The 27,899-nt window shown below is 33.2% G+C and overlaps 1 protein-coding gene and 1 pseudogene across 11 annotated transcripts in view; both read left to right on the forward strand.

The window, feature by feature from the left end:
- Window positions 1-27,899, forward strand: part of ACAP2 (ArfGAP with coiled-coil, ankyrin repeat and PH domains 2) — a 164,740-nt gene that overhangs the window by 114,903 nt on the left and 21,938 nt on the right. For 5 of the 11 annotated variants that reach the window (XR_009563728.1, XM_060298262.1, XM_060298266.1 and 2 more), the window contains exons 8-15: window positions 1,726-1,821; window positions 7,419-7,493; window positions 9,172-9,183; window positions 12,507-12,619; window positions 17,370-17,390; window positions 20,435-20,486; window positions 21,891-21,991; window positions 22,592-22,697. Coding sequence is in view for 9 of the 11 variants with exons in the window: in XM_060298262.1 (XP_060154245.1) it covers window positions 1,726-1,821; window positions 7,419-7,493; window positions 9,172-9,183; window positions 12,507-12,619; window positions 17,370-17,390; window positions 20,435-20,486; window positions 21,891-21,991; window positions 22,592-22,697 (576 nt within the window). In the remaining 2 variants the exon portion in view is untranslated. The remainder of the gene's footprint in view (window positions 1-1,725; window positions 1,822-7,418; window positions 7,494-9,171; window positions 9,184-12,506; window positions 12,620-17,369; window positions 17,391-20,434; window positions 20,487-21,890; window positions 21,992-22,591; window positions 22,698-27,899) is intronic. The other 6 variants (XR_009563729.1, XM_060298264.1, XM_060298263.1 and 3 more) reach the window with 3 other exon arrangements.
- LOC115857593 (U1 spliceosomal RNA) lies at window positions 8,262-8,410 on the forward strand (annotated as a pseudogene).

Below are 27,899 nucleotides of genomic sequence, written 5' to 3' on the forward strand. Positions count from 1 at the left end.
GCTGTGCTATTGTAATAGGAAAACAGTCATAGACAATATGTAAATGAATGGCATGACTGTTCTAATAAAACTTTTTTTATGAACATGGAAATTTGAATTTTATATAATTTTTACGTGTCATGAATTTCATGTCTTCTTTTCATTTTCTTTAACCATTTAAAAATGCAAAAACCGTTGTTAGCCCGTAGGCCATCCAAAAACAGGTGGTAGGGCTGGATATAGTTTGTAGGTCAGTTTGCTGACCTTGAATATACCGTAAATTAACTTTACCTATTAATGGATTTTAAGTAATTTCCCTGTTTTTGACATAAAGTGTAGCATTATAGTGATCATTCTAATGAATAATATTTCCTTCAGATAGATTAAGACGAGATTACTTAGTCAAAGCGTTGAAGCATTTATTGAAACTTTTAAGGAATATTGTCAAATTTTAAGGGTTACACAAAATTTCCACTAATTGTGAGAGTGAACATTTTTCCACATTTTACCAACACTGGGTATTAATTTCCCCCACTCTACCACAATTTGGTAGATTGAAAATGTCATCTCATTGTTTAATTTTGGATTTCTTTGTGGCAAATGAGTATGAATGTCCCCCCCCACACCTTTTTTTTTCTTGGTCACTATGTTTTCTATTTATGTCCTTCCCCTCTTTTTTTGTGGGGGTCTTCATGCTTTTCATATTGATTTGTAACATCTCTTATCTATTAAGACAAGTAACCCTTTGTCAAGTGTTTTTTCCTAGTTTATTATTTATCTTTTAATATGCTTATTCTGTGTTTTGATGTGCAGGCATATTTTACTTTTTATGTACTTGTAACTATTAATCTCTTCCTCTCTTTTTTTAAAATATATTTAGTGTTTTTTAAAATCATATTCACAAAGTTGTACAACCGGTGTTATCTAATTCCAGAATCATCTTTTAGTGAGCTTTGTCCTTTTGTCATTGTGTTTTATTTTATTGGTTTTTCTCTCCCAAAAAAATTCCTTTTGAAGGATTCTTGAGTATTAAGGACCTTTTGACCTATTTTAGATTTTACAGAATTAAACAGATGTCTCTTCTTGCTAAAAATAACAGGGATGTTTGGAGGATTCTTTCAGTATTGTGATTGAATTAATTCCTTCTCATGTAAAAATTTAACTAATGAAAATAAGAGTGTTTTTTCTCTCATGAATAGGTAAAATGTAGGAAAACTTAGAAAAAAATCTTAACGCGTTAATCATTTTTGAATTTTTGGAATGAATATAACAAAATCTCCATATTGGCAAAGTCTGTTGCCTCATTTTATTTTGCTATCTTGAGAAAAAAATGAGCATGCCCCTATTTCATGTTGTGCTTAGTGATCTACGGGTTGTAAAGTATATGTGATTGCTTTGTTTTGAGAGCTTCATATGTCCCCTCCTAATATTTTAATGTTTTATTTGTAATTTGAGGTTTTGCCAGTGAATTTTGTTGAAAGACACATAGATATTTTATAATGTACCTGGAAAGATGGTGAAGCTATTGGAAACTTGATTCTTTGAATTATTGCAATATAAGTTTGAAAATATTTTTGTAATACTCTTTTAAGAAAAATGACTCAGTTTAATTTTAAATAGGTTTGCTATTTTGGGCTCTGGTGGAATAATTTTTAAACAATAGATAGGATCAGAATTTTTTTTTAATTTCAGAATATTTATCTAAGAATTGATTTTAAAATGCTAACCATTTTTTCCTCCTGTTAGATGTTATCCTTTATGTATGCCCATTTGGCCTTCTTTCATCAAGGATATGATCTATTTAGTGAACTTGGGCCCTACATGAAGGATCTTGGTGCACAGGTAATGTACTGTACTTCTTGATTCTGTGTTATATACCAATATCTGTATTTTTTTAAATTGAGATATAATTGACATACGTATAACTGGAAGTTTTGTAGCTTTTGACCCCACTCACCCATTTTCCCACCGCCAACACCCACTTCTAGCAACCTCCAGTCTGTTTTTACTATGAGTTCTGTTTTTTGTTTTTGTTTTTTTTTAATTCCACATATCAGTGAGATCACACAGTAGTTGTCTTTCTGTGTCTGACTTATTTCACTTAGTGTAATGCCCTCAGGATCCATCCATGTTGTTGCAAAAGGCAGGATTTCCTTTTTTATGGCTGAATAATATTCCACTGTATATGTATACCACATTTTAAAATCCATCTATTGACGGACACTTAGTTAGGTTACTTCCATATCTTGGCTAAATAATGCTGCAGTGAATGTGGGGATGCAGATATCTTTTCGAGTTAGTGTCTTCGATTCCTTCAGGTAAATACCCAGAAGTGGAATTGTTGGATCACATAGTAGTTCTATTTTTAATTTTTTGAGGAACCTCCATACTGTTTTTCATAGTGGCTGTGCCAATTTCATTCTCACCAACAGTGCACAAGGGTTCCCTTTTCTCCACATCCTTGACAGTCTTCTCTTATCTTTGATGACAGCCATTCTAACAGGTGTGAGGCAATATCTCCCTGTGGTTTTGATCTGCATGTCTTTCATCGTTAGTGACATTGAGTACCTTTGACCCCTTATTGGCCATCTTATGTCTTCTGTGGGAAAATGTCTGTTCAGATCCTCTGCCCATTTTTTAATTGAATTTTTTTTTTCTGTTAAGTTGTCTGAGTTATTTATATATTTTAGATATTAACCCCTTATCAGATATATGACTTGTAAATATTTTCTGCCATTTGGTAGGTTGCCTTTTCATTTTGCTCATGGTTTCCTTTGCTGTGTAGAAGCTTTTTAGTTTGATGTAGTTTGACTTGTTTATTTTTCCTCTTGTAGTCTTTGTTCTAGTATCTGTATTTTTAAAGAGATTTAGCATATTGGGAAATTTGACAGTTTATTTAATGATGAAGTTTGGTGCTATAGCAGATTTATGTATGGGTTAAATGTGTAACCAAAAATAAGGTTAAAGTTAAAGAAAATGTTGCAGATAGTATATTAGGGTACCAAAAAGAAGAATTTTAAAACAAAGTGTTTGTTTTACAGTATACATAGCTGGATTTATTTTTTTGTTTCTTACATTTGGATTATTGAGTTACTATCCTAATTGGTATTTTATTTGAGTTATAGCTCTTCTTTTATTTTCAGAGAAATTTGCATTTTGCTATTTTGAATAATAAAATTTTAGAATCTTAAGATTATAGAACTCTTGGGAACTTTTTCATTTTATACACATGCACACACACATGCACATGCATGAATTATATATAAGAATATTATGTAGAAATTTTATTACATCCAAATTATTTTTGATATCTAATCAAAACTTTATGTTAGATCTGTTCCCGGACATTCTTTTTTGTTGACTGGTGAGTTTTCTGGATTTCTGTCAATTTTCAGTTGATTTTCTTTCCCAAAATGGTTCAGGTTACTTTCTGAGGAGAGGGATTAAGGATGAAAAATAGAGTTTAGGGAAGTGGGGAAAAGGTAAGAGCAGAATGAGAATTGCATTCATTGACCAAAAATAAATGTGGTGCATGCATGTGTGCATGTGTGTCTGTGTGTGTGTGTTGGGATGGTGTTGGGGAAAGATGGTGTGCAGGGCATATGCTGTGAATTATAGAAATGCTCTTCCGTGCCTCTACAGAACTTAATCTATTGGAAGAAAATAACAAGTCACCACACTATTAATCTCTGTGCTGAGTGCCCTGTCTGGGTATATAAATGGAGATTAGATTTGTTTGCATGTGATAGAAAACCAAAAATAGTAGGAGCTTTAACAAGATAGAATTTTATTTCTTCTATGTAAAACCAAAGGCCTAGTATGGTGGTCACTTAATCTGCAGGGACACAGGCTTATTATATCTTTGGATTCTACCTAATGGTTCAAAGTGGTTTATCAAGCTTTAGCCTTCATATCCAAATGCTAGCCAACAGGAAGGAGGAAAGGGGAAAGAAAGATTCATTCCCTCTCTTTAAGGATATTTCCTAGAAATTGTATATTCCACTTCTGTGTATGACGCAGTGTCACACTAGCTGCAAGGAAAGCTGGGAAATTTAGTCTCAATGCATGTAACCATGTTAACCTACTAGAATTTGGGGATTCTGTTGTTAAGAAAGGAGGAGAGAATGGATGTTGGGAGGCAACCAGCTATCCCTACCACATATTGGAGGATCAAAGTGTTACTGTAACATGTATACAGTACATCCAGCCCAGACTTGGGAAGAAGGCAAGACCTTCCTAGGCCCCAGGCACTCCCCACATCTTAATCAAACATTAGATTGTACCCTCATCTTACATTAAGTATAGTTTATCAAAAAAATGAATTGGTTTGTAGTTGACTAGTTTCAATAATTGTATATTTTGACATTTATTAATTTCAGTTTTTACCCTCCCAGGTCTCAAGTAATTTTGCAGGTCCTTGAAAAGCATCTAAACTCCAGTGCCTGTAGTGCCTGGTGGATAATATGGCCTGGTTGGAGGTGACCAGTTAGGATATTCTTTCAGTAATTCAGTTATGAGATTATGGCATCTGGAACTAGGGTCCTGGCGGTAAGGGTGGAGATAAATAGATAGACTTGAGGAATAGTTAAGATGTAGCCAATTTGAGAGTGGAGTGACATGATGAGTTCAAGTTTAAATGTGTTGATTTTGAGAATAGGACATCTAAGTGGGTATATCTGGAGTTCAAGAGAAAGAAACACTAAAGGGGTCAATAGCATATAATTGCTAATTGCAATCACAAGAGTGTGTGAATTGACCCAAGGAAAGTTAATAGGTATTTCAAAATCATGAACCTATTTTAAAAAAACATAAGTGACCGAACACCATGCCTAATAATTTTGATTTTGTAAGTTAAGGTCAAGGTCCACAAGTATGCAGTAAAAAGAGATTTGGCTTGGGACAGAGCCCTAAGAATGATCTACTTTTAAGAGACGGCTAGGTAAGAGGGGCTCTGTGAGAACACTGATGGGAGAGGAGGTGGAAAACCAGAAAATCATGGTAGCACAGGGCAAGGAAAGAGTGTCTCAGAAAGGTGGGGGTGGTTGTCAGTGCAAATACTGGAAAGAAGGTCGAGTAACCCTAGGACTGAGAACTACCTCTTGGGTTTAGCAGCAAGAAGGTTATGTGTTACTGATGTGAGAGTTGAGGGTCCAAGAGGTGGAAGCTTAATTACAGTGGGTAGATGAATATGAAATGGGCAAGTGGAGAACAGGGAAAAATGTTTTAAGAAGTTGTATTGTGAAGAAAAGAGAGCAGGTAGTAGCTAGAGGGGAGTATGAGTTGTAGGAAGGTTTTATTTAAGGTATTATTTGCACAAATTTAAAAAGAAATGGGAATGGGAGAAGTTGAAAGGCAGAAAGAGAAGTGGTGAAATCTGAGGTGGTAGGAGTGTAGGAGATTCAATACATAGGTAGAGGATTGGGGGCACCTGGTTAGGTATAGGAGCCTATTAACCTCATGATGCCCAACACTAATAGAAACACGGGACACATGCTACTGTGCTCCAAACTCTCTCTTCCTGATACAGTACCCAGCATCTAGGAGACAAGACTGCCAGCCGTCGCACCTCCCCAACTCATACGTCTTCCAGTACTCCACCATGTTGGAAGATATCTTTTTCTTTATACTTCTGCCCCAACAGAGGGAGGGGATTTCCTCCCTTTCTGCTGCAATAGCAGTGGGGTGGGATGCAGCAGAGAAATTTACTACCAAGTTGACAATTTTACTACCATCACTAGCATTGTAGTACTGGTGTGGAAAGTACATGCATGCAAGTTTAGAAATATCAGTTTGAATCTTGGGGGCTGCCTTCTGCTGCACTTCAATCTGAATGTATGAAAAACATTAACATGCCTTTCACTTAAAGGCTATAAAACAAGGATATAATGGTTATTCCACTCATTCAGTATAAGAAACTATTAAGGACAAACATTTTCCTAGCGCAGCATTACCCATTAAATCAATGCAGCATGTCACTAAGGTAAGTATGCATTAGATCTTAAAGTGGAGTGGTATAGTTGCCATCTAAGTAAAATATTTTATAATAGTGATAGCTCTATTTCAGTGTTTTCTTTTGGTTCTTTATTATTATTCAGTGATATTAAGATTCTGTGGTCAGAATTTGTCTCCTGTAGAAAAAAAACAGCATTTGTGATAGTGAATAAAGGATCACACAGTCTTTTAAGAAGGCCTTTTTCAGTTTTGTTTTTAAAGGATATCAATGAGAACATTTTGACATTTAATACTTTGTCTCTGTAGTCTGTTGACATTTACATTTTTATTTATTCATTTATCACACATTAGTCAGTTTGAGGTGATGGGTGTTCAAAGATGAAATGACAGGGCTTCCCTGGTGGCGCAGTGGTTGAGAGTCCGCCTGCCGATACAGGGGACACGGGTTCGTGCCCTGGTCCGGGAAGATCCCACATGCCGTGGAGCGGCTGGGCCCGTGAGCCATGGCCGCTGAGCCTGCGCGTCCGGAGCCTGTGCTCCGCAACGAGAGAGGCCACAGCAGTGAGAGGCCCGCGTACCACACACACAAAAAAAAAGATGAAATGACATGCATCACAGTTTAGAAGAGTAGACCCACATAATGGGGTATTTTATAACCCAATTTTTGTTATTCCAGCAAAGAGGAGTTCAAGAAGCCAGTGCTTTTGTCATAATACTGGAAGCCAGATATTTCTCTTCTGATGGAAAGGATCAAGAAAGAAATGGGATTTTATGATTTCATAAGTTTTTAAATTTTTTTTTAATAAAAGTACTTTAAAAATTGGTGATTTTATACTCTGATCTAATGAATGATTTCTATTCTATTCTATTCTGTTCTATTCTATCCTATTCTGTCCTCTCCTACTCTATTCTATTCCCTCCCTCCCTCCTTTCTTGCTTTCTCTTTTATCTGTTGAATTTTTTTTCTACCTTTTAGATTTTATTGTAATATTAGGAAGCCAACTTGAAAATATCATGCATCTTGAGTGATTGGAAGTGTCTGTTACGTTGAACTTGTGAGGCTGGCATACACTAGCTTAGCTGCTACTTCTTGCTGTTTGGGAAGAAAAATCACCAGTATATCTTCTTTCTGTCTTTGATAGCGACTACCAGAATTGCTGAGTGCATCAGCAGACAACTTAATCTAGAGTCATTCTCCTTAATTCAAGGGGTGAGCATGTTATCACTGTTGTGCCTTAGACAGGGCCACCTGTCACAATTACTTGGAACCATGGTTGCTCTTAGAAATGTTTTCCCTAGAGGAATTAAAGACCTTCTCAAAGAGGATATGATACCAGAAAAAAAAGAACTTCCACTTTAAAGTTGTAGCCAAAATGCCTTTTTAGGTAAACCTCAATTGACTGACTGATTTGGAGTATGAGTTTTGAAAAATAATCATGTCTTTCTTTCTTTAACTTCTAAGTCTCTATCATTTACTCCTTTTATAGTTGGATCGACTGGTTGTGGATGCAGCAAAGGAGAAAAGAGAAATGGAGCAAAAACATTCCACCATTCAACAAAAGGTACTTGAGGGGAGAAGTTAAAGGAGATTAATTCCCATTTTACACAATTTCTTGATTATTGGTTTCAGCAGGATATCATTGTGTTGGAAAGGATCCTTTGAGTTGCTTTAATAATTAAAGATTGTATTGTATAGATAAATTCCTCCGTTTTTTGTAAAAAATAAAATATTTTTCTGATGTTCAGGTTTGTATTTTATTATTATTTTATATCAAAATATTTGAAAGCCATGCTCTTGAACCAGTTTATAAAAACATCAGTCTCTTAGGGCCTTAACTGCTTTAAAAGTGGCCCTTAGGGTTTAAAACACTACTTATAGTTTCAGTTAGGATATCACCAACCACCTGTAAAAATGTGTGTGTGTATGTGGGGGGCGGTGGATGGGGGGGTGCGTGGAGGTGGTCATGGGTTGGAGAACACTGTAGCATCAATGTGTGTGTTTGGTACTAGGAATTTCCAGCTGCAGTCACTCTAAGGCAGCACTTACTCTCTCAAGTGATGCTGAAATTTCACTTGCATTTCTTATTAATTTGCCTAAGTCTAGCTAAACTAATGTTTGAAAAATATATATTTAAAAATGAAGCTTTAAATGTGAAAACAGTTTTTGTTTCTGTGTGCTAAAAGCTTTGAATATGATATACCTGGAACTCAGTCTAATAATATTTTATCTTATATAGTCATTGACATTTTTTTGTGTGTAGTAATCTGAAAATAAAAAGAGACAACTGGAGGTTGAATGTATGTAAAAAGTATGAAAAAAGATGTGTTCTGTACTTACCTGGCAGGAGAGATACCATGATCACAAAGGTGGTTTTCCCAGGGTGAGGCTTATCCATCCCACACCTACAATTTCCCCAAACGTGGGAAACTTGACTGCATAATTTTTGGTAGTGGGGGACTGCTATCACACTTTCCCCTAAAAAGACAAAAAAAAAAAAAAAAAAAAGATACCTTCTAGCATTGCTTTAAGAAATCTATTCTCTTGGTATTGAGCAGTCAAATCAACTTTTGTTATGGTTTATTTAGAATTTAAAATACCAGTAAACTAGATCTGATATAGAAGATGTCAGAGGAAAAAACTGAAAGTGAAATCTGTAATAAAAGTAAGGAAAATTTTATTGGTGATGGGTTGTTAGTACTCAAAGAGAAACGTTATTTAAAAAGTGGAAGATTTTCTACCAGACCATGTTTAATTCATTACTTCTAGTTATATTCAGGTAAGACTACCTCCATGTTTTATTTTGTTTAAAGTTAGAATCACTTTTGGTTGGATAACTTGTTTTAATGACGTTACTGTAGAAAGATTTTTAAGAATTGGGACCAATCATTTTTAATTAAAATGAGAGGTCATGAAATTTAGAAACATGTGACTATTTGTTTAAACTGAATTATTTAATGAATATTATGCATCTTTTTTTTAATAGATCTTTATTGGAGTATAATTGCTTCACAGTACCGTGTTAGTTTCTGTTGCACTATGCATCTTTTAATATCTTTCCCTATTGTATAAACAGCTCAGTGTTGTACCGAATGTCCAAGAGTAGTAGATTATTAAATCTGATAAATTTATTTGATTTTAAATAATTGTCAGTTATTGTTTTCCTTAAAGGGAATAATGCTGTTTTTGTTCATTATGAATACTTACCTTTTTTTTTTTTTGCCCTTAAATGCTGACACAAGGCTGCATTACAGGTAAAAAAAAAAAAAAAAAAAAAAGGAAAAGAACAAGATCCAGTCAAACTAAAAATTAAGGAAAAGTATATCTAATGTAATTGTTTAGATTTTTTCAAGAACTGAAATTGATCAGTTGAAGAAACGATGCTATGCATATTCATGTACATGCCTTTTGGATATATGCACACATTTCTGATGGATTTATACCTAGGAATAAAACTGGGTCAGAGAGTGTGTATATATGTTCAGTGTTGGTAGATAATGCTGAATTATTTTTCAAAATGTTATACCACTCCTGGTAAGCAGCACTGTGTGAGAGTTCCCATTGCTGCTTGCCACCTCGTTGTATTGTGAAAGTTTTAAATTTTTTGCCTATTTTGGTGGTAGGTATTGACATCTTGTGGTTTTAATTTATGCTTTAGTCACTAATGACCTTCTCCCAAGTTTGTTGGTCATTTGGATATCCTCCTTGTTAAATGTCTGTTAGTCTTTCTCCCATTTTTCCATCATGTTGCCTAGCTAACTGTTGATCATATCTTCAAATATTCTGGATATTAGCCCCCCTTTGGGGTATATACGTTTTAAATTTTCACATAGTTTTTAAAATGTCTTTTCTGTGTGGTACTTTTTGTGTCCTTCCCAACCGAGGATCACAGTGGTATATCTCCTAAGGGTTTATAGATTTGCATCATCTTCTAAGTGTTTATAGATTTGCCTTTTATCAATATCTAGATTTTTTAATCAATCTGTAATTGGTTTTTTGTATATAGTATGAGGTAGAGATCCAGTTTCCTTTTATTTTCACATTGGTAGCTAAATGATCTAGATTCAGTTATTAAAAAGTTTGTTTCTCCCTACTACTCAGTGTTGTATACTGTTATACATCACATTTCCATACATGTGAGGTCTGTTTTGGACTCTATTCTGTTTTGTTGGTCTTTTTATCTTAATTATGCCAATACTGTGCTATCTTAATTATTTTAGCTTTATAGCATATCTTGATATCTGACAAAGCGAAGCCTCCTACCTTCTCTTCAAAAGTGAATTGCCAAAGTTCTGCATTTCCATATAAATTTCAGGAGTGGCTTTTTAGGTTACATAAAAATAGCTTTTGGGATTTTGATTGGGATTGCATTGGATCTGTGAATCAATTTGGGGAAAAATTGATATCTTTATTTTAAATGTCTTCTAGTCCATGAGCTTGAAATATTTCTCCATTTATTTAAGTTTTCTTTAATGTCCTTCATAAAGTTTGATAGTTTTCTTGTACATCTTTTGTTACATTGTATTGCAAATGTTATTGTAAATATTATCTTGTAAAAATTTCTTTTCTCACTGTTTACTTTTGTTCTATATTAGAATAAAATTTGATTTTTATGTATTGATTTTGTAACCAGTAGTCTTTTTAAGCTCTCTTTAATACTGACTTATCTCTGGATTCTTTTGGATGTTATGTGTACAAAGTCACATCATCTGCAAATAATTGTTTCCTTTACTTTTTGTTTATCTTGCTGGCTAGGACTTTTAAAATAAGCTTAAATCAAAGAGATAATAGTGGTCCTTCTTGTCCTTCTTGCAATTTCAAAAGAGAAAGCTTCTCTTAGAGTCCCCTCATTGGCCAGCCTTGGCCTTGCCTTCTATTCCTTGGGCCCCACACCAGAGCTTCAAGTTCTCCTGATGAGACAAACGCCCTTAATGGGAGACTTGGCTTCCTTGCTCTGCTTACCCCTGTGGCTTCCAATTTTCACTTATTCTTTTGCCTTTGAGTATTCCTTCCAATTTGTCAGCTCATCAGTGTATTTAAATTCTAATATTATATATTTTATTCAACATTATTGGTTGCTTTCATTATAAAATCATATCTATCACATTTTAAGTACTATAAAATATTAATTGATGTTAATAGGAATTATACTGAAGACTTAATTTATCTCAAGAAAAATAGTTGAAATTAGAAAAAAATACTTATAATGCATTGCAAAGATGCCGATGTTACAAATGAAATTTTTAGAATGTTGCCAAACTCAGTTACATCTGTTGCTGACTTAATTCTGTCTACATAATTAAATAAATTATAGCTTCAAGTAAATTTTAAATGAAGGAATTAAAATTTCCCTGATTTTTTCCCCCAAAGTATTAAAGCAGGAAGAAATGTAGCAATTTATTTACAGGTTATTTCATTTGATTATTTTGGATTATTATGTCTTTATGATTAAATTTTGAGAGATGTCAGCAGTGTTTGTTTTTAATTCTGAAGTTAGTCTGTTTCCTCTTTCCATAGTCTTAGAGTCAGATTTGGAAAGCCCTTAGGTGGTTCTCACTCCGTTTCCCCTCCAGTGCAGGACCCCCGCATCCCAGCATTCTGGCAGGTGGTCATCCAGCCTCTACCAAAATCTTTCTCAAGACAGAAAGTCTACTACTCTCTAATAGGATAGCATTCTAATTTTGATTGTTGGTCCAGAAATAATTTTGAAAGTTTCAAGACTGATCTTTAGAATTTTCAATTTGGGGATCACAGCAGTCTTGCAGTTTTGTTGAAATTACTTTGGAAATTCACCAGGAAATATTTTAAATATGGTAATTCTGATTTCAAAAATTCATGAATCCTTGGAGGAAAATTGAAAGTTTGAATTGCATTCAAGTGAAAACTAGAATGATTAGAATGATAGAAAATGCCTATGAGTGGTTCTATAGTCCTCATAAAAAAGTGAGTTCGGAATGCTTACTTCACACTGTGGTGCTTCTCCTTTGCAAAAATAATTTTATTTTAATCCTTTTTTGAACCCCCAAACAGTGGAGTTATTGTTTCTACCAGATTTTAAAAACTGCCATAATAGTAATATATTTAGAAAATAGTGGTAGATTTAAATAATCCCAATTAAATATACCCATATTCCTTTAAAAAAAATTGTTAGCAGACACATCACCATAAAATATTGGGATTAAATGAAAACATTTTAAACATAACACCTGTAGAATATCGAGTTATTCCCTTTATCTATTTGTATACATATTGTGCTTTTAATCACAGTGTATATACAATTTATTTACCCAAGCTGTATAATTTATAAAATTTATATTGTCTTTTCTCTTTTAATGTATATTCTGTATACTCATCTATGTTATTGCATAATAGTCTACAGGATTGAAATACATCAATATGTTGAAGCATTCTTCTATTTTTGAACATTTAGGTCTCCCCTGCTTTCTTATGAATATTGTTGATATAACTATCTTAATACAAAGCTTTTTACTGTTTGAGCTGTTTCTCTAGGATAGATTTGTTGTCTAGGGAAATCAGTAAAAATCATATGAACTTTTTAATGTGTTATTTTGTCTAGGATTTCTCCAGTGATGATTCTAAGCTAGAATATAATGTAGATGCTGCAAATGGCATTGTTATGGAAGGTTATCTGTTCAAACGAGCCAGCAATGCCTTCAAAACTTGGAACAGGTAATATATTTCAAATCTAGTCTTGCTCTTTCCATATTCTCAGTTTTCTGACTTTCCCTTTGGTTTGGCAACTCTTTCCTTCATAATTCTCTAAATTCACAGTCCCTAGTAACTTTCCTGAACCCAGTCCATTGAAGATAAGATAAGGCCCTTCTAGGAAAGGGGCCTTATGAAGCAAGTCAAAAGTAACAGTAGTAATTCTAAATTTTAAAATTTAAGCAAAGTTTAAACCAGGAAACAAGGAGACTTTTTATACTGCTTGGTCTGTAGTGACTAGATCATTACAATGAATAAATTTTTAAATGTGAGCTTCCTCCCATATTTGTTACCAAATAGATCTGATTGCAAATTATATTTTGAATATAATGGATGAATATGACAAGTGAGCTTTTTTTTTCCCCTTTGGGTTCCTCCCCTATATGCTGTTTATGTACATTTTTACTTAATTTTGGCTTGTGAATCTTTAAGTGAGGTGATTCTGATCTTTGGATCTTTGCAATAACTTTAACCAGGAGTTTTAGGATATGGAATTGTTTTTATGTGTGAAGTGAGTATGGCAGCTGGTGCTCCTTTTTTCTAAACTTGATGCCTACCAAAAACTTAAAATGTTTTTTTCTAAACTGATTTTTATATATATTGATCCAGTAAATGTCTTTTGAATGAATGTGTAAAATATTTTATTTTCTTATGTATTAATAAAGTGGAATAATTTCAAACATTAAAGCAAAAAAAAAAAAGATTGTATTGTCTCAGGATCATTCTTCTGAATAGCAGTGATTAGCCTTTTATTCAAGGATGCCTCCCTTCTTGCAAAAAAAAAAAAAGAATAGTTAGAACAGTTTTGTAATAATTGAAAATAGTATTGGGTTCTGGTTAATTGATACACTATTATATTATTGGTTGAATGTATATTATTTGCTGCTTGAACAGATATGCATTCACTTAATGATAGATTGTTTTCTTTTTGAAAAAAATGGACAGTAGCAAAATAAATAGAATTTTCTTGGTAAGTTTAATTTAGTATACATTTTTGTTAATTTAACTGGAAATGATTATGCTTGGATGTTCAGTACATTGAAATGGATTCCTTGTGCACTAATTTTGAGTCCTTGGTGATGAGGTTATAGAAAAAACATTTATTGATATTTTCAAATGTCAGTGATACATTGAGTATTTCCATAGCATTCGATATTGTCAGATGTTTGAATGGTACATGGTGTGTTGTATTTGAAATAATTTTCCTTTACTTGAGAGTGAATATAAACTGGAAAGAATAATGATTATATTTGATATTAAGTCTCTTTGAGTTATGTAGAACTTTTTTTTTTTTTGGCGGTACGCGGGCCTCTTACTGTTGTGGCCTCTCCCGTTGCGGAGCACAGGTTCCGGACGCGCAGGCTCAGCGGCCATGGCTCACGGGCCTAGCCGCTCCGTGGCATGTGGGATCTTCCTGGACTGGGGCACGAACCCGTGTCCCCTGCATCGGCAGGCGGACTCTCAACCACTGCACCACCAGGGAAGCCCGAGTTATGTAGAACTTTAAAAATAATACATGAATATAGATGGATCAACTAGATGGTCTGGTTAAGAAATAATGTTTTAACTATTATAAAGTAAAAAAGAAAAATTAAAATTCTGTATTAAGCCAATAATCTTTGAAGCGTTTCCTGGCAAATTTGCATAGCCAGAGTAGGAAATTAAAATCGTGTGGTTGTCAAATTTTTATAATAAAGATTTTTCAACTAGTATGGTTTCATGAGGTAATGTTAGAATTGAATTTTAACCTTCAGATTTCAAAACAACCTCCTTAAAGTTTAACACAGTGAAAATACAGTAAATCCATAGAAACTGTACCGTTATGTTAAGAAGAAATGAAATGAACTTCCATGGACTACTCCAATCAGAAATGCTCTCAGACTTCAAAATGAAGCACAGTAAGTGTTAGTGGAAAATCGCATTCCCACTTAGGACAACAGAAGAACATTAATTGACTTAAGCATGGACCTTTTGGTTTTTTATTATATGTTTCATGAATTTTATTAATTGGCATATACATTAAAACATAACTAAAATCAAGTAGGGAATAACTATAAAATTCTCAATTGTAGATATGTTACCTATCATTTGCCAAGTAAGGAAGACAATAACTTTGGAAATGAGGCCACTTTTTAAAGGAGATGCCATTTCTGTGTGATAGGATGACAGTTATTGATTAGAATCATAGATTGTAGTTAACACCCTAATTTTTAGTAAAGAAATGGAAGTGCAGGGAGATGGTTGCTCATTCAGGGTCACACAGCTGGTTTGTGACAAAATTGAGGCTCAAAACCTGGCTCTTTAAAAAACTTGCTATGGCAGATAGTCAAGAGACGACCAAGGTCAGACGACAGTGGATCAACCCAGAATTAAGACTCCGTGCTTCCAGTGCAGGGGCGGGCGGGTTCGATCCGTGGTCGGAGAACTAAGATACCACATTACACGAGGCCAAAAAAAAATAAAATAAAACATAAAGGAAATGTCAAAAAAAGAAAGAAATAAAAAACTTGCTATGGAAATTCCAAACAATCTGAATTTTTTATTTTTTATCTTTTTTTTTTTTTTGCGGTACGTGGGCCTCTCACTGTTGTGGCCTCTCCTGTTGCGGAGCACAGGCTCCCGGCGTGCAGGCTCAGCGGCCATGGCTTACGGGCCCAGCCGCTCCACGGCATGTGGGATCTTCCCAGACCGGGGCACAAACCCGTGTACCCTGCATCAGCAGGCGGACTCTCAACCACTGTGCCACCAGGGAAGCCCACAATCTGTATTTTGATAAGACAAAATACAACTTCAATAACAACAAAAAAATAGCTTAAAAAATATTTTTAAAAACCTTCCTAATCCATTTGCATTATTAGGAATAAATTATGCATAGCAAATTAGTTTCATTTTCATACACCTTTAAAGAATATTTTGATGACAGCAGTAGTTAAAGGCAGAGTTCTAAGGAATATAGCATATAAACTATACAAATCCCTTTTTAAAAACAAAAGTCAAAACCTTGCAACAGAAGTCTTAAGTATTTTCTAGGTTATAGGTCAGTAGCTATAAAAGGGAGAAGAAAGAAAGAGTTATCTATTAAATGTTATTTAGAATTCTCTTCTGCTTTTCAATTTTAAAAATTTGGAATGTATCTAAATTTTTTTATATGAGGTTACCAAAAATCTAATGTTAGGAAGTACGTGCAAATAATTTCCCTTTACCTGTATATGACTTCCAGACTCTGCCCTGCTTCTCTAGTTAGTTCTCTATCTAGCTTGATTTAATATATTCTACGAGCCTCTGAATAAAAGACTGTGTATTTGTGATATTTGTGCCTTAACTTTAAAAATTCAGGAATTCAACTGTTCAAATGTACAGATTTTTTTTCTGCCCACCGTTTACGTTTGTTTTTGTTTTTTTTTAATTGTTTGTGGATTAGTTTTAGGAAACATACTTTCTTGTAGTTACTATAAGGTGCCAATCATATGATGACAAATTTGCCATTGTCTATAGTTTTATGGAGTAGAAGCATACAATATTTTCAAAAGGAACTTTTTAAAAAGATCTTCCTGAGGGAAATGTGAATTTGACTAGGAATTCCCAGGTAGTTTTAAAACCTGACCCTGTGTTTCATAAAATCTAAGTATATCTTGAAAGCATCATTCTATGATCTGAAATTTAACCAAAGAGATGGTATTTTGTGTGATATGATTGAAATAGCGTAAGGAGTGAAACGTTTTATGTCTTATGTGAATTGTTGAGCTTGTTTCTGGTTGGCTTCAGATTTCTGGTGTCTCTTAAGATTTTTATATGTCTATAATATACATTTTTTGATGATGTGATATCTACAAAATAGTCTTTCCATACCAGGCCATCTTCTCAGTGTGTCAGCTTTACTTCAAGCTCAAGTCAGTGCTAGATGGATTACTAATACCTGTATATCTCTTTTGCTTTTAATGATAAATTTAGAAAAGATGAAGGAACAAGGAAAATAATTAAATATTAACATTATTTAGTAGTGAGGTGTTAAAACGAATAAAGAAGTTGAATAATTACATGCTGTGCTCAGTCTTTGTTGAATTAGAAAATATAGCTAAAAGCATAAAATGTATTATATATGGTATCTTAATCTAGTACAGATACAAATAAGAAGTGTATAGATAGATTAAAGATAAACTTTACTTATGTGTGGCCTTAGAGTCTCCACTATCATTTGACAAAAAGAGGGTGAGCAGATGGGAGGAACTTTTCCTTATGGAAAGTTCTCATTTGTTTCAGGTATATATATATATATATATATATATATATATATATATATATATATAACTGTAGTGATTATTTCCTTTAAATTTTTAAGATGAGGAAAGGTACTATTTATATTTTACAGCTGTGACCATAGAGGCAGAAAATAATAGCAGAGTGTGCTAAGTCCTACCAGAACCTTCTATACCATAATGCTTTGAAGAAAATTTTGAATATTTCTGAAATATTAGCATTTCAGATCCCTAAGAATTGGAATTAACTGTATAAATGCATGTATGTATAATATGTGAGCAAAATACAACAGATACTTTTGACTCTTTTGTTAGGTTATGAGCTTAAGCTGGTTCCTTTAATTCTTGCTTTATTTTCATATCATGCTAGTCTTTTGCTTATTTTGCACATTTGCGTTTTCATTCTTTTACCACCTTTCCCTTATGTTTTAATCCTGCCCCATTTTTTCACATGACAGGAAAAAGCCCGATCATATCAGGTACCAAATGGCTTCCTTCCCCTCACCCCTACCTTACTCCAGTTTCCTCTTTGGCACGAGAAAGCTCATAATTAACCTGCATTTCAATTGGATTACTTGCAATGGATATAAAGTCTCATGTTTTAAATTGGGAAGAAAGTGTAATTCTTATTTGAGGAATGGAATTATACCTTTTCATTGCTTATCTCCTCTATTTGTTTTAATCTGGAAAAGAACATTTGATATGTATATAGTTATCCAAAGAAGATATAGATTGAGTAATACGAATACCTTTATATATATGTGTGTGTCTGTATTTTTTAAGGGAAATAAGCTAGTAAATGCTTTTTAAATTTTTTAAACAGTAATTAGGAATTAGCCCCTTTGGTAATCACCTTATTAATTATGTTTAAAGGAAACATTGTCAGTTCCTAGCTTTTGTTTGTTTTACCATTTTGGTCTTTTTCCTTGTGAAAAACTAAATTGAATTTTAGATAAAGGAACATATACATGTTCAGGCTTTTAGTTTTGTTAAATGTTCACCTTTTTGGCACCTCTGTGCCAGATGTGTGCATGAATCCATCGTCTGTATAGTTTTAGTGGTAAAGCTTCTACAGATTTAGAAGTCTGACTTTTACCCATGTTCTTGATTTTGAGTTCCGGGACGAGTGCTCAAAAATTGTAAAAGATACTTGATTTCTTTTTTAATGTATTCCCTCCCCACCAAAATTCTGTCATCCTATGGCTCTCATTGGTATTTAAAAATTAATAATATTTGTTTATGAATGTAATATTTTGGTCTAAAATCTTTATCATGTTATCTCAGTTTGAGATAGATATAAAGTGGTGTCGTAGTTTTCTTAAAACCAAGAAATTTTCCTTTTTAAAAACTTTTATATTTTGGCTTTGTGGTCAGTTTGTGAATCTTGCAGAATATAGTGTAGTTGTCAGCACAATGCTTTCCAACATTTGTCTTTTTTATTATTTAATTACCTTTTAAAGAATCTTCAAATTACAGGTAGCATGAACTTGAAAAATATTAAATATTTTTGCATATCGCATAGACTATGAACTGTCTCATTTTTCCTTTTATTAAAATTGTTAATAATAACTAGGATTATCCTACAGGAGCAATTTAAAATTATATTTTATTTTACTTACCTGATTAAGGTCTTCATCAGTGTAAATGAGTAAAGTTAACTTTTTTCTTTTTTTAATGGCAGAGGAGGGGAGATAGTATCATAACACATACTGATCTTAGTAATTAAAATATTTTTCTACCTAGGATATATTGTGGGGTTGTTTTTCCTTAGGAGATGTCAAATTAAGATGAATTTATAGTGTATACAAAAACTAATGATGTGAGAAAGTTACCCAGAAGCAGATAGATGGTAGGGGAACTGAGTTTCAGAAATACAAATGATCTATAAAGTTAATAATCAGAGGAAATTGTCTCTAACAAAAAAAAAATTAAGTTTTTATCTAGTATTTTGTTATTTATGTTTAGAGGCTATTCTAAGATTCAGCAGGTCAAAAGAAATTTATTTTTTGAAGACCTCAGAAGCATGAAAAGTTTACATGGATGTTTTTCCATTGTGCAATAAAATTCATTGTAGTTTTTCATCAAATTATATAATATGATTACTATATATAAAATATAAGAATTTTTATTAATATGGTTTACGCTACTTCAAATGATTTTTTAAAAAAACACTTTAATCAATATCAGAGATTGTTTCCATTGCATGTCATCCCATGTGGCAGGGCTGCACCATTTTGTTTGTTTGGAGGTATTTCCTTTAACATTTCTAACCAACCATGTGTTCCAAAGCAAAGAGACCCAGAAGTTCTTCCTTTTCTAGCTCACCTCTTGATGATTTGCATTTAGAGGCAACCCACTTGGTTTTATCTAGATGCTTATTTAACAGTCTCTATTTTAATGGTAACGGTGATACCTTTTTAAATAGCAAGAAAACCTAACAATCTGTCTAGCTTAAAAATAGAAAAGCATCTAATCATTTTCTCAGCTTTGGAGAATTAACTTAATTTTTTAAAATAGAAATTCTAAATATGTCTAAATACAATTTTTAGTGCTTTGTATTAGTATCAATGAAAAGGTAGAATCTCTATCTGCTAATAGATTAATAACTAATGTTTATGATAGAAATCATCTCACATGAAACTAATTTTAAAATAATGACTCAAATATTGTTTTACCTTTCATGCTTGATGAGAGTTTTTGCTTCCTTTTATGAATGGCTTTTGGCTGTGATTTTTTTTTTTGTAAGTCTTTAGGTCCTTTTACTGTTTTAATAAATTAGAATTAGTAAATATGCCATACGTAGCTTAGTTTTTTCTTCTAAAGAAGATTGCAAGTATAGTGTTTGCCAATTAATGTATAGTAATGAGCAGAACAATAGTTGGGTGACTCATTTTTAGTCATAACTTTGATTATTCCGCTTAGAAGTATTTTACATGAAAGTAAGCCCAAGTGAATTGGCACCTATCTCCTGTGATGTCAGTTCTAAAAGGATGATACAATTTTCTGTTTTGCTTAACAAATCAAATGCTGAATTAGCTTCAGAAAGGTTGAAAACAAAGCACCATTTATTTCAGTCTTTTATTGTATACAAATGAAGTCTTATTTATAATATAATTTTATTTCTACTTTATAACAAAAGCAAATTATTTTGGGGGAAAGATTTAGTTATTTTTGAGGAAGCTCAAAAAGCTAAATTTTTATTTTAAAACAATTATTATTTGGTAATGACATAAAGGATGACAACTTTCGTTAGGATATAAATTTCTGACATAAAAATGAATCAAAATATAGTAATTTTATTTTCCTAATCTGTGGTTTTAAAATTGCCTGAAATTGTTTTTTTACTTTCAGTAGTTATCTATCTCATTGACATCAGTTTATATAAAGCAAAACAAAACAATGCACTTCTAAAAACATAATTACCATAAACTGATTTTCTAGTGCTTTCCCCAATATTTCTTTTCTAACAACAACTGAAATAAATTATGTTTGTGAAAACGTAATCTATTTTGTATTTATTTAGACGCTGGTTTTCAATACAGAATAATCAGTTGGTTTACCAGAAAAAGTTTAAGGTAGGTGTTTTGTTAATTAGTGAAAACCCATTGAGTCCCCAGTTTAAGTTTTTTTTTTTTTTTTTTCAGGATTTTTTGTTTTATTTCCATTTCCTTTTTAAAATACAGTGCCCTAGTTTTTGTGATTTTCTTATTTTGTTAAAGAAGAAGGGTGAGCTCATTAGAAAGGAAAACTGAAAAGTTTAAGTTTTTTAACTGTTCCTTTTGGTAAAGCATTGAAGTCCATAAATATGCATGTGTGCAAGATTACTGTTTATTAGTTTTATGTTTGTGTATGTATAAGAGGACTCAGAAGTGGAAAGTGTCAACATTGTGTCCTGAATTCTTAGTTCCTAGCTTTGAGATGGATTTTTCTGTGTCCCAGGATTATTACTTTTATTCCTTCACATGTTTCTTTGTCCAGCTGTGAGATAGGAATTCCCTAGTACTGTTTTGATGCTGAAGGAAAGGGTGCCTTTTAAGAAATTTCACCTTAGGGCCAAAAGTGGTAATGGAGAAAGGTTAATAATTACATTAAAGTGTAAGCTTGAATTAATTTAAATAGAAACTTTTAAATTTGTTAACATTGTTTTTACATGTTTTCCTGAACCTGATTTTAAGAGTGAGGTATTTTTATTTAATGGAAAGGCATAATGAGATTATATGTGACTTGAGAATGTTAAAGATAATTAGAGAAGAAGAACTATTAGTTAATTGATGACTTGATTTTTACCTAGTTTTTATGAATGATGTATTCACCTGTAAATTTCAAATATCCACTTTACTCTTGAGATGACACAATGTGAAATTTTACTTGCTATTCTATGGTAGCAGGTTTATTCCATAGAAGTTCTTTATTCTAACTAATGAGTCCATGGTTATTTCTACTCTGATAAGCTTGGTTTTGAGTTTATTTTTTTATTAAGTACTAAAAAATGATTTAAAATTTCTCATTTTCTTAGGTATTTTAAGAAGCACGTATAGGCTTCTTATTTTTCTTTCAGTTATTTAAACTTGACTCATGAAAGCCTTCTTGTTTTGGAGGAAAGTAGCTTTTATTATATGTGAGTAAGGATCAGGAGAGAAATCGATATGAAAGAAAATAGAAGAAAATGAACAGAAAGCTAACATTTATTGAGCACTTGCTAATTAACTACCAAGTGTTGGACTAAGTTTATATAAACTATTTCATTTAATTCTTATACAGCAGTTTTATGAGGCAGATAAAATTATTAACAGGGCAGAATTACCTTTATTAGTTATATCTATGTTGATAACTCCTATTTCTAATCTAAAATAAGATAAAATATAAACCTTTAAAATTAGACCATTTATTCCAAGTACTGTTTTTAAGTATGTTTTTATTGGTAGTTGGTATTTAAAACCTAGGTTGATAAATATAGGGGTTTTGTTTCCTTATTGTAGGATAATCCCACTGTGGTGGTAGAAGATCTAAGGCTCTGTACAGTGAAACATTGTGAGGACATAGAACGACGATTCTGCTTTGAGGTGGTCTCTCCAACAAAGTGAGTGGTTCTAAAGAATTTGAGAGTTGCTTTTATGTTTCCATAGCTTGTCTTAAAGAATTTTCCAGAATACAGAGAGATCTGTGTTGCAGTTGTGATTATATGAGCTAAAGAGGAAAAAAGTGCTCTAAAAGTAAATTTTAATAATTAATGATTACACGTATTAAGTCAGATACTTATGTAACTTCTACCCAGTATCGTATTCTTTAAATTCTATAAAGATTGATGTGGCCATGTGAAAACATATTAACTGTCATGGTAATGAACTGAAGTCATATATCAGATAAATTTCTTTGATAACTATCATTTCATATATCTACCCAATGGAAAAAATTAATGTTATTTTATGTGGCAAATTTAAAGTTGTTTTTTTTTTTAATATACAGGAATGGGTGATTTGTTTTCAGTAGGTAATTTATTTCATTGGTTCCTTGATTTCTTTATGAACATACCCTGTCGTAAAGATAGGTGAAATAAAACCTTTCAACAGAAATTAGTTTTTGTTAGAAAATTATTAAATAACAAAGTGGACAAAAAAGTAAACCTTCTTATTTTTTGGTTTAATTTAGTGTCTGAGAAAACAATGTTATTTCCTTTTAGAAGTTGTATGCTTCAGGCAGATTCTGAAAAGCTGCGCCAGGCATGGATTAAGGCTGTTCAGACCAGTATTGCTACTGCTTATAGAGAGAAGGGTGATGAATCGGAGGTTAGTAAACAATATTGTAATGCCAAGTGATACATTAAAAAGTTTCTAATTTTAGTCGCAACATTGCATGATTATTAAAACTTTCTTTTTTATGGAGGATAATTTTTTTTGTAATTGAAATGGGTTTTATTTTTAAATTGTAGATTCCATTCTCTTGCTTATTTCTCTTTATTTATCATTTTATATATATGTTTAATATATATTTAATATATATATTTATGTTTAATCCATTATTTCAATATGTGTCCCAGGTCTTCTGATGCAAGTATTTTTCCCCAAATATTTTATTATTCTAATAAAACAGTGAATGTGAAAGGTATTTAAAATTAAAACTGGGTGAAAAGCAAAAAAGGAAAGCTCATATTTTAGTGGAAATCTCCCTGGAGAAGATAAACTAAATATAGAGTCTTGGGTTGTAGTCTGGCTTTAGCTACCCAGTGAGTTTACAAACTCCTTTGAGCAAGGCCCTGAGTGAGTCTTAAGAAATGGAACTCACCACTTCCCCCCACTAGCTTCCTGAAAAGGTGACATTTGTGAATCTGTACATGTCTGAAAATGTCTGTATTCTATCCTCACATTTGTTTGATAGTTTGGTTGAGTGTGGAATTTTTAGGTTGGAAATGATTATTCTTAAAAATTTTAATGGCAGTGTTTTTCTTGTTTCCAGAGTTGTTGTTGGAGTCTTTCTTGTTACCAGTCTTTAGTATTCCTCCTCTCCAATTTCTTTGTTTTCTTTTTCTGGAATTTCTGGACTGGTCTTATGATTTTCTTATTTTTTGTTCTGCATTCTGGGAGATTTTATCAGTTAGTCTTCCAAACCTTCTATTGAATGTTTCATTTCTGCTAGCACATATTTAATTTCCAAGAGATCCTTTTTGTTTGCTGAATGTTTGTACATACAAACTTGTTCTTTTCTCATATATGCAGTGTTAGAGTTGTGGTTCTTAATCTTGACTGCACATTAGGATAACACACGAAGCTTTAAAAAATCCCAGTGCTTAGGTCCCACCCCAGAACAATTGAATGGAATTGGGACCCAGGCATCAATATTTTTAAAAGCTTTCTAAATGATTTCTGTGTATAGACAATGTTGAGAACCATTTTATTAGGGGCTTTCCTTGGCTTTCTGGTAATCTGCTCATGGTTGCAAGTTAAGGACTAACCTCTTCGGAAGCTCTGAGAACACAGTTAGGACTTCGCTGACTGTGAGCTTCAGCAAAGTGTGGACCATTTGTTGAGGAACAATCAGAGTTAGGGTCTTTGGAGTCTTTTCAGCTAAGATTCCCCAGAGAAGACTCACCAATCTCCTGCATAGGGATAAGGGCCTGGCTTGGAGCTAATTGCTGACCGCAGCATTCGGTGTGTATACATTAATTTAATCCTCTGCCTTCCACCTTTTAGCTAAACCCCATCCAGTCACTTTCTGTTTTACTTTCCCAGAGAATAAACCTCTAGTCATTTGTGTGTCTTTGTAGAGAGCAGTCCACTAATGGCAGTGTTGGGGAGGGCACCTTCGATCTAACTGCTTCTTAAACAATCAGTCCTCCTACTTTCATCCCCACTTCCAAGATAACTGGTATAAATCCTTGAGTCCTTTGAATATTATGTGATATAAATTGAGGGACTCTTAGATTTTTCTTATTATTTCCTTAGATTTTACCTTGGTCTACTCAGTTACCATTCATCCAGCCACTCTTCAGCTCCCCAAGTTTTGTTGCTCTTATTTTCTTTCTTGTTCTCTCTATTCTTGTGGATAAATGTCTTAATTTTTTTAAATAAAAAAGCTTAAGTTTTTAAAAGTAGATTACAGATATCATGTCATTCCACACTTAATAGTAATTTCTTAATATCGTCTGTAACCCATTCTATATTCATGTGTCTTCAGTTGTCCTAAAAATGTCTTTTACAACCTGTTTTACAAAGTAGGATCTCTTCTATGACTGGGCATTGCATCTGGTCTTACGTTCCTTGTCTTTCCATCTAGAACAGTTCTTTTTTTTTCATAACAATGACGTGCTGAAAAGGTTAGGCTATTTGTTCCTATAGAATTCCTTCTCATAGATTGCAACATAGATAATGTGTATACTTCATGCTGCAACAGGAGACATACAATATTATTATCCAGCCACTGTTAATGCGAAAATGTTCTGTGTGAACATGAAGCAGACACATTGGATTAGGGAGATGACAATATGATCCCTCCATTGTCATGTTACATTTCCTTTTTTGTTCCCAGTCTACTTTGTTATTTTTTGTAACAAAATCTACCTTGTGTTACTTTGACCCTATAAGATCTGTGCTCCATCAACCATTCATCTAATAGTTTTATAACTGAATTTGTAATTTCATTAGGAATTGCAAAATGATGATTTTTCTAATTCTGTCATTCCCGTCTGCATTCCTGTGTGAAATACAGGTTTTCTTCATCAACGGAGCTATTTAGTTAGTTTAATAAAATGCTTGATTTTTTGCTTTTAATTACCACATTTGGTTGATTTATTAGCTACCTTAAGTGGGGACAGATACATGTTTTTTGGGATATCATTATACACTCATGGATTTTTGGTAAATACAGTGGGTCCCAATTAATTGCGGTAATTACTCTTTTTTCATATTCAGATTATCACAACTTTGTCCATTAAGGGCTCTGGGTAATTACCTTTAAAAAAATTCTCTAGTTTGTAGCGGAGTTTTGAGAGGGAACAAATTTAGGTGTGTATCCAGATCATCTTGATGAAGGAGCTAGTGGTGTTGCTGAAATACCTGTTAGCAAAATCATACACCAGAAATAGCAGGGATTACAGGAAAAATAGGGATAGGGCCAACCTAAAAAACCGTGTAAGTTTGTAACTTGAATAATTTTTGGAACTTTAGAATCTCAGTAAAAATATTGGCTTGGCCAAAAAGTTTGTTTGGTTTTAAGTCAAGATAAAAGACACATTTTTCATGAAGAACTTTATGGAACAACTTATTCACTACCAAATGAGCTTTTTGGCCAACCCAATATTAGCCTAGTTAAATTCCTAATAAATGAACACTATAATATAGAATACAGATAGGACTTAACTTTAAAAATTGGTGAGGATAGCTTAAAGGAAGGGTACAGAAGGATTGAGGCTTTGGTGACATATACAAAGTACATAAAGATCAGAGAGAATGGTGCAGTAAACACTTTCAAGTCATAGCACATGGCCAAAATGAGCCAAGAAGAATGGGGAGATGGGTGTCATTTTCAGTCCTGTGTTCCTTGAGGTGGCCAGCCCAAGTTCTGCTGTGTTAGTGTACTTTGCTTTCGGCCAAAAGCATTAGCTAATAAAGAAAAAATTGGGACTGAACCAACATGATTTCTGCATTATATTGACATCCTTTTTCTATATGATAATTGCTTATGAGCTAATTCACATTATCAAACATGTTTTAGTAAAGCAGATTTTATTTCTTTTTTAAAAAAAATTTTAAAGTAATCTCAAATTTATAGAGAAGTTCCAAGTATAATACAAACAATTTTTTCCCCTGAACTGTTTCAGAGTAAGCTGCTAACATATGCCCCATCACCCATTATTAATTTAGTGAGTAATTTCCACAATTAGGACATTTCTCCTGTATAAGCATAGTACAGTCATCAAAATCAAGAAATGAGCATTGATGCATTACTTCCATTTAATTCTCAAATATCATTGTTTTAACAGTTGTCCCAGTAATGTTCTTTACAGCAAAAAGATGCAGTTCAGAAGCACAGGTCTCTTTTAGTTGTCATGACTCTTCAGTTTCCTTCAGTTAGGAATAGTCCCTCAGTCTTACTTTGACCTTGACCTTGGTTGTATTCAAGATTACAGATTTCTGTAGAATGTCCCTCATTGTTGGTTTGTTTACTCACAAGGTTATGCATCTTTTGTAGGAATGTTGTATAAATGATGCTGTGTTCTTCTCACTGCATCCTTTCAGGTGGCACAAGATTTTGATTTGTCCCGTTATTGGTGATGTTAACTTTGATCACTTGAGTAAGGTAGTGTCTGCTAGACTTCTCTACTGTAATGTTATCTTTGTAATAGTATTTTGTGTGTGTGTGGGGGGGGTACTTTGAGACTATGTAGATATTCTGTTCCTCATCAGGCTTTAAATTTTAAAATATAATTATATCAAGATAGGCCTCTATTTTATTCAATGTATTATAATTCATTACTATCATTATTTGTTTTGTTTCTCAAATTGACCCAAGTTTGGCCAATCCAGTGGAGCCCTGGATTCTGTATCCTTTTGACATGTTCCCAACAATCTTTGAGTTGTTCTCTACTTTCTAACATGATGAGATGTTCCGAGTTCATCTTCTTGTAGTTTCTCTGTACTAGCCTTGAAATCAGTAGTTTCTGCAAACTGCCCTAGTTCTTTTTCGTGGAGAATAGTTTGTAGAAACCAAGATAAGGGAATATACATGTATATATACACATTTACATCTGTATAACTTTATGTATCTATTTGTATTGAAACCATTAGGGCACCTGTTGGTATCTCCAGTCCTAATTTAATATACCAGGGTTTGTTCTAACTCTCTCTCTTTTTATATAAATGAGCCCTTTGTCTGCAGTGAGAAATCTGGCTCCCACTTATTTTTAGCAGGTTTAGTTACATAATCAGTTCCCCTGTATGTGACCAATATCCCTTCCCTGCTGCCATTTCCCACCTGCCAGGCTCTAACATCTCTCACTAGGTGGCACTCCCACTTTGTAGTTCCTCTCTATCCTCAGGCTCTCATTTCCTTTGTTGGGCTGTCTCCCTATGCAAATACCCTCCTTCTGCTGCTTGGGAACAGCAACCTGCACAGGGTCACTCTCACTTGAGGGTATGCTCCTCACCCAACTGAGTCCTCTCTGGCATACTGTATCCCCACACTTTCTTTGCTTAGCCCCACCTAACGGCTATTGAATTGAGTTTTCAAGAAGGGCAAGACAAGGGCCAAATTATATTTCTGTTGATTTTATACTAAAATACTGGCTTGTTGAAATGTTTTTAAACCAGAAGACTTTTTAGGTCATATCTTTAATTGCTTAGGATCCCCAAACTACATGTTTGTATTTGGTCGTTATTGGTATAGACTTTGTTGTTCACTTAAAAAATTAGCTTTTTGCTTATCTACCACCTTTGCTTTTCTCCTCGTTTCACCTGAGATTTTAGACATCGTGCATTCTGTTGTTGATTCACTCG

This window comes from Globicephala melas, chromosome 4 (genome assembly GCF_963455315.2).
Source record: "Globicephala melas chromosome 4, mGloMel1.2, whole genome shotgun sequence".
In the NCBI taxonomy this organism is placed as follows: domain Eukaryota; kingdom Metazoa; phylum Chordata; class Mammalia; order Artiodactyla; family Delphinidae; genus Globicephala; species Globicephala melas.